The sequence below is a fragment of the Lytechinus pictus genome, chromosome 6 (genome assembly GCF_037042905.1).
Source record: "Lytechinus pictus isolate F3 Inbred chromosome 6, Lp3.0, whole genome shotgun sequence".
Taxonomy (NCBI): Eukaryota; Metazoa; Echinodermata; class Echinoidea; order Temnopleuroida; family Toxopneustidae; genus Lytechinus; species Lytechinus pictus.
Genome location: NC_087250.1, coordinates 668,308 through 682,542, shown reverse-complemented (window position 1 = coordinate 682,542; position 14,235 = coordinate 668,308). Strand labels below are relative to the sequence as shown.

General features: G+C 39.2%; 1 protein-coding gene across 1 annotated transcript; it reads right to left on the bottom strand.

The window, feature by feature from the left end:
- Positions 1-3,618: 3,618 nt before the first annotated feature.
- LOC129282369 (uncharacterized) lies at positions 3,619-10,291 on the bottom strand. Its single transcript, XM_064100632.1, has 2 exons — positions 10,192-10,291; positions 3,619-9,151 (listed from the first exon to the last, which is right to left on the bottom strand). The coding sequence occupies exon 2, from the start codon at positions 9,021-9,023 to the stop codon at positions 4,011-4,013; it is 5,013 nt and encodes a 1,670-aa protein (XP_063956702.1). The 5' UTR covers positions 9,024-9,151; positions 10,192-10,291; the 3' UTR covers positions 3,619-4,010.
- Positions 10,292-14,235: the final 3,944 nt, after the last annotated feature.

Below are 14,235 nucleotides of genomic sequence, written 5' to 3'. Positions count from 1 at the left end.
GACAAAGTTAGACAAGTTCTGGTCTGCGTGGCATTATGTTCACGCATGGGAATAGTGCCTATTTCATTCCAATACATTAATTGGCACAGCACATTGCACAAATAGCACAGACTCAGTTTTCGAACTTATCCAAGCTAGGAAGACAACAAGATAGGAAGACAACAAGATAGACCTGGAAACTTGACTGCAGGAACAACTGTATTTTTCCAGTAGATGCGGTATAAAGATATAAAGAAAAAATACACCACACTTCATCATTCGATCAAAGGAGCGGACGAGACTGAAATTCGGCAAAATCAGGCCCATTTTTCCATTAGAAAATATATCAATTGTTAATGCAAAACTACCTTATATGATATTTTAATAATTTTCTGTCATTTTAGAGATAGGCCTAAATAAGGTAAAAGTTTGATTTTTTCGCCTTGTTTTAGCAATCTTGTTCTATGTATTGCTCTGTGAAATTGAATTGCGGAAGTCTTACGGTACGAAATTGTTTTCGTACGCAGTACTATGCGCGTCCGGAATCATGTCCGGTAATACAATACGTAACTATACATGAATGCTAACTCTCCACGGAGCCAGGGATTGTGTGTCCCATCAGGCATCACCATTCATGTGCTTGGCCTTGGCAGGACAGCTGGCAGCCGTCTGTTTCGAGGAGTTTTCTAACATTTTTATTTTTTTTAAAATCTCTCTTCGTACACAGACTGCTCGCTCATGTCGCTATCGTGCAGCCACCATTAGACCTAGGCTTAGGGGGTTAACAATGCAAAATCGGCCCGACGGGGCTCATCGATTTTTGTCATTATTTCATAAAAATATGTAAAAAGAACTGTACCAAAAATTATTATTCAGTTTTGGCCTGAAATGCACCAAAACAGGGAAAAATAAACTTAAAAGGGGAAAAACGGTGACTTACTTCGTCTTTGACTATCGTTCAACTTCACTTCCCTGTTTTATCCGAACTTAATACATAAACATATGGCCATTGAGTCCCCTGTACAGATCGAGCTAGAACTTCGGTCTCTGTATTTGGTGACTTACAACACTGTTGGCAACAGAGTTCAGCGGAACAACCAACATTAGCAGAGACCGAAGCTTTTGGTCTAGGCCTTGGCAAGAGTAGTAAGTTAGATACTTCATATGTCCCCTCCCCTAGGCCTAATTAAAATTGAAAAAAAAAAATACGGAGAACGAGGTTTATCAAGCCGAATTATCTAACATATATAGGCCTACTAATACTAATACTAACCTCGCAATACGTGTGAGTGACATATATCTAAGTTATTCTAAGAGATTTAAGAAGGAAAAGTTGGATACACGTATACCAAAATATGGCTTTATTCCGTCAAAATTTCGAGTGTGTGTAACTTGATCCCACTGGCGCTGCCACTGGCATTGGTTTATTTAAAATAAATACCCAATACTCTTGGAGAGTAGACTAGTCGTAATATCGTTTGATAACCGTTATGAAACCCATCAGGCCCAGCGGACGGGTGCAATTAACTCGGTGATAACGCCCGATTCGTTTTGGAGGTTCAACCGTCATCCGCGCACGTGGAGAAAGAGCAGGCGCGTAGCCAGGAAGGGGGGGGTTGGGGGCGGTCGCCCCCCCCCAAAACGTCCCCAAAAAGAAGAAAAAAAGAGAGGAAAAAAGGAAAAGGGAAGGGAGGAAAGGTAGCTTTGTTGGGTTTTTTTCTTTTTATTCTTTATTTTTTTTCTCAAAAGAAAAACTCCTTCACTCTTGCTCTAAATTTATATATGAATTTTGCTTCCGTGCTGCGCGCGGTCAAATGACAATATTGAAGTTCTTCATTGTTTCCCCCACCCTTTCTCCCCCCACCTCAGCTATATGTGTTTCTTGCCAGTTAAAGTTCAAATGTATACATTGGGCATGGAATTAGAGTAAGGTTAGGCCGAAGTATATGAAGTTATCTTTTTTTTTTGATCGCGCAACTTCTGGTCGGGTCGGCTCCGGGCGGGTTAAATCTTTGTATCAATTTCTGCCGTCACCTCCATAAAGTCAACTTCTCCCGCTTTTCAGCTCATTACTAAACAACCATAATTTGGGGCAAACAGGTTCCTAATTTAAAAAGAGGAATGTATAAAATTTGTGTCGTATTGAATAAAAAATTACAATATTGTTTTCAAATTCTATTAATCTTCATGTTATTTCCCTGCACATTCATCTCCTGTCCTGTTTTGCGCCCTCAGTTTGAAATTTTGAATGACACTTAGGTTTCTTTATAATTCAAAATGAAGCGCTTCAGGATAAGTCAAAGAAATTAGGCATCCTTTTTTATATAATTTCAATAAATCACATAAGTTTCAACTTTTTGCACACTATTTTCCTTGTAATGAAGTTCAATAATCTTAGGAAATCAATTGAATTAGAGCCGATGGGGTATTAGAGATATCCAACCAAAAAATTACTTTTTTTCTTTCCAGGGCTCTTTTTGGAGAAACTTAAAAATTTTCCAGGGCTACTTTTTCATTTTTGGATAGTACAGAACAAGCCGAGATGTGAACCATGGAATTGAGATATTTCTACAGTGTTGATTTGTAGATTTTATTCAATCTGAAATGATAAAACAAAACAGCATATTTTGAGTCATCTCATCCTGAATTAAAACATGCACTTAAATATGAATATCTTGTGTAACCTGGTCTTGATGCATTTACATTTGTCCATCAAAGTATTACTAAATATTCTGACCAAGATTGACTTTCATTGTTTATAGTAAAAGCATGGATTAAGATTAATATAAACCAACTGAAAGTCTGAATGTAGCAGACAATATTATTTTCTATCAAAATCACTCCTTATATAAAAGGCATAAAAAATCAATGCCCAATTTTGGCAGGGCGCCAACAACGCATAGTTGAGTCCAACTATGCCGAAACAAATCCCTAATAGCTTTTAAAACTGGTTTTCTCTAAATTAAATGCACATGCAATTATTCATGAACCAAAACTAGTTTTGCCAGAAACTTATTTCTACCTCTTCAAAATACACTTCATGAATTCACCAAATGTTCATGTATCAGACTCATGAACATGTTTTTGTATCCTTTTGTATAGATCTATATTTATGCACTTTCACCTCACAATGAGCAACTTGTCTTAAGCATAGATATGCTTTAAAATACAATATAATCTTTGTAATATGAAAATAACCCACATATTTTGCCTCTTCATTCTCACTAAAAAAAGAAGTCTTGTATTTTCATGCTTTTGCTTAGATTATGAATCCAAACTGAACTAAACTTCCTGGAAATGTTTATATTCACATTTTCCAACATAACCAGTTGCTTCCAAAAAACTAAACAAAGCTTTCAACTGAAGCTTTTCATTAATTAAATATTCAGATTTTAGACATCTTAAAACTTTTACTTTATAACACAAATTTCCGTCATGTGCATTAAAGACAATTGTGATTAGATTTCACACGAGCCTTTTGAGCCAAAAAATTGTCTTCTAACTTCAACCTCTTTTCACGTGTACATTTATAATGAATTTTTACTTGTTTTTCGTCAATAACTCTCTTTGAGTTTCTTGTCATAATTATATAATCAACACGTTATCTCCCCTATTATCTGATTAATCTACGAAACTTACTTCTATGACGGGACACAAATGAACATTGCTGAAATTCGGACATAAAAGGTGACGAACTGCAGCACCTCCGTTAACTCATGAACGTGAAAAATCTGATGCTGTAAATTGACGTGTTGACAAATTTGATATGGTATCTTTGAGATAGATCATTAAAGCAAACGTTATAATAATTATATGGCGTTTAATCCAAAACAAATCACTTTTTTCCAAAGTTTAATCTTCTCTATAATTTAGCCTTTCTGAAGGATTAAATTTTCTCATATATTCAGCTTCTTACCAAAACATCCTCCCCGCCCAATGAGGGGGTTGTCCTCATTACAAATCGAAACAAAAAAAAAACAGCCAAATTCGCGCTACAGATAAATTGTTTCAAAACTTACAGTCCTTATGTACTAATCTTCGTATCCCTCAACAGGGTAGATTACTGCTAACTTGGTTACTGGGCGACGATATTCAGAGTTCATAGTCTTTACTTTCACATTCCGCACTTTACCGTCGTCACCTGGGTAAACTTCAATCACGCGAGCGATTGTCCAGTTGCTGCGTATAGAGTTCATGTCGGCGAGCATTACTACATCCCCAATGCAGACATTGCGTCGATGAACATTCCACTTCCTTCTTGGAGCTAACAGTGGCAAGACATCCCTTGTCCACCGTTGCCAGAAAGAATCTACAATGCGCTGAACCAGTTCCACTCTGTGTCTTGGATTTCGCGTCTTCAAGAATGGGCCTTGCGCTACGCTCCCCGAAGCTCGTCCTAGAAGCATGTCGTTCGGTGAGATATAGCTGCCATCGTCTGGATCAGTTGGAAGTCGGCCGATAGGTCTTTGGTTGACAAGATTCGATACCTCCACTAAGCATGTATACAGTTCAAAAGGCGACAACACTTGATCACCTATCGCCCTTTTCAATGCATGCTTGCAGCTCTTGACCAAAGATTCGGCGCACCCGTTTTGATGTGGTGCCCCTGGAGTAACAAACTTCCATGTAGTGCCTCTCTCTGCACAAAAGTCCTTCAACTCGTTGTCAGACATTCCTTCCGTCATCTTCCTTAGTTCTCGTTCTGCACCTATGAACTGGGTACCATTGTCGCTCATGATCATCGTTGGTTGTCCTCTGATAGAGAAGAAACGTCTTAGCACCTGTATGAATTCCATCGTACTGCAATCCACTGCCAGTTCCAGATGAACAGCACGAGTGTTCAAGCAGGTGAATATCACCCCATAATATTTTGATGTCTTGTTACGTCCCACTTTCACCGTTAGCGGCCCGAAATAATCACATGAAGTGAAGTGGAATGGTGGTGTACTTGGGGCCAATCTCTCTTTTGGTAGGTCTGACATATGTTGGGTCTCTGTCTTGTGCTGAAACACTCTGCACCTGGTACATCTATACTTAACTGTCTTGGCAAGTTTGTGACCATGAAGAATCCAGTATTTCAGTCTTATCTTTGCCATGGTTGCAGCTACTCCACTGTGACTCGTCTCATGTACATGACGAGTAATCAGTCTTGAAACATGATGTCCATATGGAAGCAAGGCAGGATGCTTCTGCTCGAATGACGTAATCGCTTTATCTATCCTGCCTCCAACCCGTATGATACCGTAGTCATCAATGAATGGACTCAAAGACTTCAGCTCTCCTTTCTTGATTCGAGACTCCATGCCATTTTGTACATCTCTGATGATGTACTTTTCTCCGTCATCTAGTTCTGTGGGCGTAATCTCTATACTGGTCTCTTTTTCCTGATTCTGCCGTCTGGCCTTGAGTTTCTTTACAAACTTTATCACCAATGCTGCTACTCTGACCAGTTTCCTCCAGTTAGAGAACCTCTCGTAATCAATCAGATGATAACTCTGAGACACATTTAGAACTGTCTTCTCGTTACGCCTCTCCTTTTCAACATCAGGAAGGTCCTCACGAACCTCGACTTCGTCGGGCCAATCAGATGCTGACTTTTGAAGAAAGTCTGGACCCCGTTGCCATGACCCCACCAGCTCACTTGCCTTCAGTCCTCTTGATAACACATCTGCTATGTTGCTTTCTCCAGAGATGTGTCTCCATTTGCTGGGGTCTGTACTGGTCTGGATTTCTCCCACTCTTGTTGTAACAAACGTCTTGAAGGTTTTCGCCCTACCTCTAATCCACGAGAGGGCGATCGTACTGTCTGTCATTAAAATGACATCCTCAATTTCAATCCTCAGCTCCTCCAATATCGTCTTATATAACCTACTCGCAAGAACTGCAGCCTGAAGCTCAAGGCGTGGAACTGTTAGTGGCTTGAGTGGTGCCACTCGTGATTTTGCTGCCACAAATCTAGTCATGTAGCCTCCACCATCCATTTCCCACCTCAGGTATGCACACGCTCCAAAGGCATGCATCGAAGCATCACTGAAGATACAGAGCAGCGGCTTACCCACTGCCTCTTTCGGAGTCAGACATCTTTCAAATGTTACCTCCTTGAGCTCTTCCATTTCTTGAAAGAATCTTTTCCATTCCATTTGACATTCATCTGGAAGAACTGCATCCCAGTCATAGCCATTTTCCCATAGTTGCTGTAGTCCAATTTTTGCCCGGATGACAAATGGTGCTGTATAGCCAATCGGATCGAAGATTCGGGCAACCTGACTGAGGATGATTCTCTTGGTTAGTCTCTTATCTATGAACTTGTCAACTTTCACTCTGTAAGAGAACTCATCCTTCTCTCTATCCCAGAAGACTCCTAGCACCTTCTCCTCTGCTAGACTTTCCATCATAGTTTTCTCCATTTCGTTTGCCTCTGGACCTTTTAGCTGTATGTTGGAAGTCCAGCCTTTCACCTTAAACCCACCATCAGCAAGAATCATGTCAATGTCCTTGGTTAAGGCTTTAGCTTGCTCTATCGTATCTGTAGATGTGCAGATGTCATCCATGTATGTATCTCTTTTCAATACATCTGCAGCCTCTGGAGACTGAGCACGGCCTTCTTCTGCAGTGAGTCTCAGTGCTGTCTGCGCCATTGCTGGAGCCGGCTTATCTCCAAACGTCACGACTTGCATCACATACGTATCAGGCTTTCTGTTCACTTGCAAATCTCTCCATAAAAACCTGTGTACGTGCTGATCAGACTCGGGTATCAGCACCCTGTGGTACATTTTTGAGATATCTGCACAAACTGCTACTGACCTCTCCCGGAAACGTAGGATGACTCCAAACAAGTTATTTAATAGGTCAGGGCCTTTCATCCAGAAGTCGTTGAGACACTTGCCAGCATACACTGAAGAGGAATTGAAGACAATTCTTATCGGTGTGCTCTTCTTTTCCGGTCGCAACACTGCATGATGAGGAATATAATGCACAGGGCCCTCATACGACTCCATTTCCTCATTTGTCATTTTCCTTGCGAAACCCATCTGTACCATTTCTTTGATTTGATTATCATAGGCTTTGGCATGCTCGGCATCCTTCAGCAACCTTTTCTCTGTAGCACAGAGCATTTTTTCCACCAGTACCTTGTTGTCTGGCAGTTCCTTTGGGTTTCTCTGCCATGGATATGGAACCAGCCACTGTCGTCCTTTCTTCTGACAAGCCTTGATGATAAACTTCTGTTCATCTACCTCTTTATCTGGACAGGCCACTCCCATAGACTCTGTCGTCCAAAAATCCTGCAGATCAATTGGATTCCTGATTACTTGTACATTGAGTACGTTTCCACCCTTCTGGCCTGGTTTACCACCAAACACCACCCAGCCTAGTGGCGTTCGCTTAGCAACTAGATGTCCTCTCTCTCTTGGCTTTCCATTCCCAAGATGAAGTTTTGCATAGTCGGCACCGATGAGTAGATCAATTGGTCCAGAACCTCTGTAGAGTTTGTCAAGATGGAAAATCCTTGCTAACTCTCTAACATTAACACCTGTGATGTTATCGTTGATGACATCTAGTCCGATAGCTTGTACCACAATGACTTTATGGGTATCCAAAGACTCAAGCTTAACCCGATATAACTTGGAATCAGCAGTCTCTCTGTCTCCGCCAACTTTTGTGATCACGACTTGGATTGGATCACCCTCTAGATTAAGCGTCTTTGCAATCTCCGTCCTGATGAGTGTCACTTGAGACCCAGAGTCCAACAAACAGTTACCAATGACCGCTCCCTTCGTACCTCGAACCTTGACTGACAGTATTGGTAAGAGTGTATCTCTTGATCCGATACTTGCCACGTCCACTGTAGACTCCCTTTTTTCTATTGTTGAATGCAGCAAAGGATGATGATATGAGGGGCATTGGTCGCACTTCCTTCTTCGTCTACATGTGGTCATGCGGTGTTCCTTGCTGGCCCGCTTCAGACAGCTAAAGCACGCTCTGTTCGCCTTCATCAAGTCGTACCTTTCTGGTTGGCTCATTCTGATAATCATTTGACACTTATCAATCCAGTGATCATTGGATTTACAGTGCCAACACTTAAAGTCCTGCTTACGAACCACATCATTGCCTTGGTCTTGGTTCATAACTTGGTGTATGGATGCACCTTGCTTATTCTTGTTATCTGATCTTCCTTCTCGAATGGATGCAGTCGCCCGAATGCGAGTCTGTAGTTCCTCGCTCATCCAGTCCATCAAGCCCTTTAACGTGGGTGACCTCTGCAGACGTAACCAAATCTTACGATCTTCATTTGTAAGCTTCCGTTCTATCAACGCCAACATATGAGAATTGTTCATATCCTCTTCCTTATTTATCTGTTTCAGAGTGTTGTAACTCCTCCTAACTAATCCGGCAAACTCGATGAACCTTGCATCCTCACCGTCCTTCAAGTTCTTGAACTTTGTGATATCAGATATGATAGCATCGGCTAGATTCCTCGGATCACCGTACATGATATCAAGTTGCTCCCATGCTGCTTGATAGTCGGTTCCTATCCCTTGAATTATTTCCAGTGGTTTCCCTTGCAGGCTAGTACGCATAATTGTTATGCAATCCCTTTCGGCATATCTGGTTTCAATGAGATGCTTGAAGTCGGACTTAAAAGTTTGATATTCTCTAATATCTCCTGAAAACCTGGGTAACTTAGGTTTTTCAACCTGCACCTTACATTGAGTTGCATTTCTTACTCCTCCAGAGCTGATATTTCCAATGCTATTGTTTTCGAGGTAGTCACAAACCTTTGCTTTCACTTGCATGAAGTTATTCATGCAATCTTCTATCCATGCCTGCTCTGATTCATATGCCGAATCATCAAGAAGCTCACAGTATACGTCATGCTTCTCTTCCAGATCTTTGTAGCATTTCTGACATTCCTGAAAACCCTCATCAACCTCTTTGCTGGATCTTTCACTGTCCATCAGGGCCTGAACTTGATTCAAAGTCCTTGTGAACTTCCCCTTTGCCGACCTCCGCTTCACCTTCAGTTCGCCTGCTCTTTCAGCCATCTTGTCCTTCTTGTACTATTCCCGGAGTATGCGAAGAAATTGAATTTATGGATAGTACAGAACAAGCCGAGATGTGAACCATGGAATTGAGATATTTCTACAGTGTTGATTTGTAGATTTTATTCAATCTGAAATGATAAAACAAAACAGCATATTTTGAGTCATCTCATCCTGAATTAAAACATGCACTTAAATATGAATATCTTGTGTAACCTGGTCTTGATGCATTTACATTTGTCCATCAAAGTATTACTAAATATTCTGACCAAGATTGACTTTCATTGTTTATAGTAAAAGCATGGATTAAGATTAATATAAACCAACTGAAAGTCTGAATGTAGCAGACAATATTATTTTCTATCAAAATCACTCCTTATATAAAAGGCATAAAAAATCAATGCCCAATTTTGGCAGGGCGCCAACAACGCATAGTTGAGTCCAACTATGCCGAAACAAATCCCTAATAGCTTTTAAAACTGGTTTTCTCTAAATTAAATGCACATGCAATTATTCATGAACCAAAACTAGTTTTGCCAGAAACTTATTTCTACCTCTTCAAAATACACTTCATGAATTCACCAAATGTTCATGTATCAGACTCATGAACATGTTTTTGTATCCTTTTGTATAGATCTATATTTATGCACTTTCACCTCACAATGAGCAACTTGTCTTAAGCATAGATATGCTTTAAAATACAATATAATCTTTGTAATATGAAAATAACCCACATATTTTGCCTCTTCATTCTCACTAAAAAAAGAAGTCTTGTATTTTCATGCTTTTGCTTAGATTATGAATCCAAACTGAACTAAACTTCCTGGAAATGTTTATATTCACATTTTCCAACATAACCAGTTGCTTCCAAAAAACTAAACAAAGCTTTCAACTGAAGCTTTTCATTAATTAAATATTCAGATTTTAGACATCTTAAAACTTTTACTTTATAACACAAATTTCCGTCATGTGCATTAAAGACAATTGTGATTAGATTTCACACGAGCCTTTTGAGCCAAAAAATTGTCTTCTAACTTCAACCTCTTTTCACGTGTACATTTATAATGAATTTTTACTTGTTTTTCGTCAATAACTCTCTTTGAGTTTCTTGTCATAATTATATAATCAACACGTTATCTCCCCTATTATCTGATTAATCTACGAAACTTACTTCTATGACGGGACACAAATGAACATTGCTGAAATTCGGACATAAAAGGTGACGAACTGCAGCACCTCCGTTAACTCATGAACGTGAAAAATCTGATGCTGAAGATAGCGCACTGCTGTAAATTGACGTGTTGACAAATTTGATATGGTATCTTTGAGATAGATCATTAAAGCAAACGTTATAATAATTATATGGCGTTTAATCCAAAACAAATCACTTTTTTCCAAAGTTTAATCTTCTCTATAATTTAGCCTTTCTGAAGGATTAAATTTTCTCATATATTCAGCTTCTTACCAAAACAATTTTCCAGGGCTCTTTTTCCACTTTCCAGGGCTACAATTTCTGGAGCTATTTCGCGGCTTTTTTGCGTTTGTGTGTGTGTGTCTGTGTGTGTGTGTGTATATATATACACGGTAGCTAGCATATACGGTGTAATCATACGCGTGTACTGTACATGCGATCGCGACGAAGCTTCGAAGCAGCGCGGCGCGAGCTAGCGAGAAGTACGTACCGGTACCATCTCGAATTCATAGGCACATGTACCACATGCACTATTCACGCCCGTAAACAGAGATTCACAGGTAAGTTCTCTTAGCTGACACGATCCTATGATGGACTCGCGTGCGCTGAAATGAGCAATGTTATTGTGCCACTGTATCTTGTATTTGCTTGTGTGACTCTGCGGGCAGCTCCGCGGTGATTTACGTACATATATACGTGATGTTCGCAACTGCAGTCGGGCAATGAGTTTGGGATTTTGTAGCACAATTGGTGTGCGCGTAGGAAACAGCTCAAGATTGTAATATAAGCGGTCACACGCAAATGCAAACAAGTACACATTTAAATGCAATATAACGTATAATGTATAATTTAAATGCAATCACGTACGTATGCATGAAATGCTACATAAATATACAGTGTTGACGGGGGCGATTATGAGTTTTGCAGTCGCCCTCGTGTGAATGTTTTTAGCCCTTTTCCGGGGCTCTTTTTGGACTTTCCGGGGCAAATTCGCCCGCCGCCCCCGTGTAATTTTTTGGTTGGAGATATCTATATTTGATGAAATGTCCACCCTTTGAAATTTCAGAGTTTATTGCTCTGCGCGGGGAAGAATATCTTCCTCCCGGCATATACACTTCTTCTCCTCTGTTTGGCGAGTTAAAGATATATGCACTGTCGCTAAATTGTTTGTATTCAAATCTGATCTTTCCAAGGGAAGTATTCAATATATCTTTGAGAATACCCTTTTCTCGGGACCCTTTTCATGGCAAAAAAATTGATAAAACGGTTTAGCTTCCGCGCTTCGCGCGGGGTTATGATTTTAATTTCCTCCATTGTATTCCTTTTTGTGCGTTCACAATCACTTTTGAAAACAAGGTTCAAAATCACAATATAGTCAATTGAATTGGAGCTGATATAGGTACTAGAGTCAAGAGAGACGGCTCCTTTTCATTTTAATTTATGAAACACCAAAAGCTTCGCGCTTCGCACGGGAGGGGGAAAGTCCCCCTCCCTGCACCCACCCCCTAGGGAGCGCGCTTTGCGCTCTGTATTAAAGTGTTGGCACGCTTTGCGTGCATTTACCGCCCCCTCCAAAATGAAATCCTGGCTACGCGGTTGGAGAAAGAGTTAATTTTTTCATGGATTATGATGGAAAATTTGCTTGCTAATATTTTATATTAACTAAATAATCGAAATTCCCTAAAATTTTCAGGGCTAATCCAAAATGATAATATCATTTGATCCTGAAAAAAATCATATCAAACAATTAAAGCTTTAATTTCTCATTAACTTTCATTTTCTTTGTCTCCAAAATATGCCCTCGAACCTTTTCCAGACATATCTCTACCCCGCATTGAATATTCATGAAACTCGCTGTGCATATTCATGAATATGTACGGGTTTGCATGCTAAGTTTTTGCTGTGCCGAAGACTTATTTTTCGAGAAATCACTTTATGAAAAGGGGTTCTGACACAAAATAACAAGGAGTTATGAAACCAGCGAACCCAATTCCCGCACGCCAGAGGTGGGCCCTATAACACAAGACGTTAGAATTGATCGTATTGCTAATCATGTAAAATAACCGGTGCAATTAGCTATGGGACTCAGCCCTGCATGCAATCAATTATGGTATAGTACGTCCGGGTCTAAGTGTTTACATGCATTTGAACCGTACTAACCGAGCTGAATGAAAGTACAAGGTAGGCATAGAAATGTCCTTTTTTTTTCTCTTTAACGTATGATTTTGCTTAAAGGGATGGTCCGGGCTGAAAATGTTTATAGCTTAATAAATGGAGTAGAATTCACTGAGCAAAATGCCGAAAATTTCATCAGAATCGGATAACAAATTTATAACAAAGTTATTGACTATTAACGTTTAGCAATATTTTGTGAAAACAGTCATGAATATTCATTAGGTGGGCTGATGATGTCACATCTCCACTTGTTCTTTTGTATTTTATTATATATGAAATTAGGATTATTCAAATTATTTCCTCCAAGAACTAGAAAAATTGGATTGACATCTGATTTATTGCATTAGATATTTATTGCTGCAACTTATTTTATTATAAGGGAGACATGTTATTCACACAAGTATGAAATAATGAAAAAATTATGATTTTATGTGAAAACAGACAGTGGGGATGTGTGACATCATTAGCCCACCTAATGAATATATTCATGACGACTGTTTTCACAAAATATTGCTAAACTTTATACTTCAATAACTTTATTATTTGTTATCCGATTTTGATGAAATTTTCGGCATTTTGCTCAGTGAATTTTACTCTATGTATAAAGATATAAATATAATTGCCCGAAGGTCAGTAAGGTGTTACGGTCCACTTGCAGAGATAGATTCAAGGAATCAAATCTTACTGGGTACCCATTCACCTCACCTAGGTCGAGTGCAGCACAGTGTGGATGAATTTCTTGCTGAAGGAAAACACGCCATGGCTAGGATTCGAACCCACAACCCTCTGTTTGAAAGGCGAGAGTCAGAACCACTAGATCATGACGTGCCCACTAGCTTTATTACAGTATAAAGTGAAAGCAACATATTTGTAAAATAAATTATTTAAAATATTTAAAGATTATTAAGTTTACATCTGGCTCTACATGTGTGTGCATGCAAATTATTCACAGCGATTAGTGGCCGAGATCTGAGGGGGGGGGGGGGTGGCAAATTGATAATCTTGAAAATGTGATTACATGTGCAACCATCCTGATTGACATTTGCTGCCTGAGACTGTTCAAACCAATTTTTTTCAAGCAAAATACATAAGTGGCAAGAAAACGAATAAATTTGCATTTTTCTGTCTGTTCTGCTTAAAACTGGTTGTAATTTGTTAATTTTACCTTTCGATATGGTTATACCTGTAGGGTCTGTAAAATTCAGGAAGTCACAGGACATGGTGATTTTATTTGATGTCATTGTGAACTTCCCCTTTAATCAATCTGTGATCACTTTAGACTTTGAACTGTTTAATTATCCCAGGTCAGATTGTTTTGTTTCATACATGTACCTTGTATACATGTCAAATGCTTTGTTTTTAAATAAAACAAGACCTGAAGTTTCTGAGACAAATTTTTTCCGACTCTGGCAGCCATTTTTTATTTCAAAATGGCTGCCAAAGTATGGATACAAATTAGTGTTGAAAATAGTATATTGATACATATTTTGTTTTGACAGATTTTTAAAGAACAAGTTTGATCATGTTGTTTTCGCCTGTGATTTAGCTTGCTATTATAACACTTTTTAAAATCCCACAGAAAGAAACACCAGTAATTCATTCATCTGATAAAAAAACATTGATGAAGTATGTGATATGGTATGTAATGTCAGTTACCGAAAACATGAACTTGTTTTTCTAATTTCCTGGAAAAGAGGATATACATGTATTATATGAAACTTGGTAGATTTCCTCTCTAGGTAACACCCCTCCCTTCTACACCAAAATTAAAGATTACTAATTAACAATGAAGCCATAGGGTACCATTAAATATATGTAATGTCAGTTACCATGATAAAACGTTGGTTA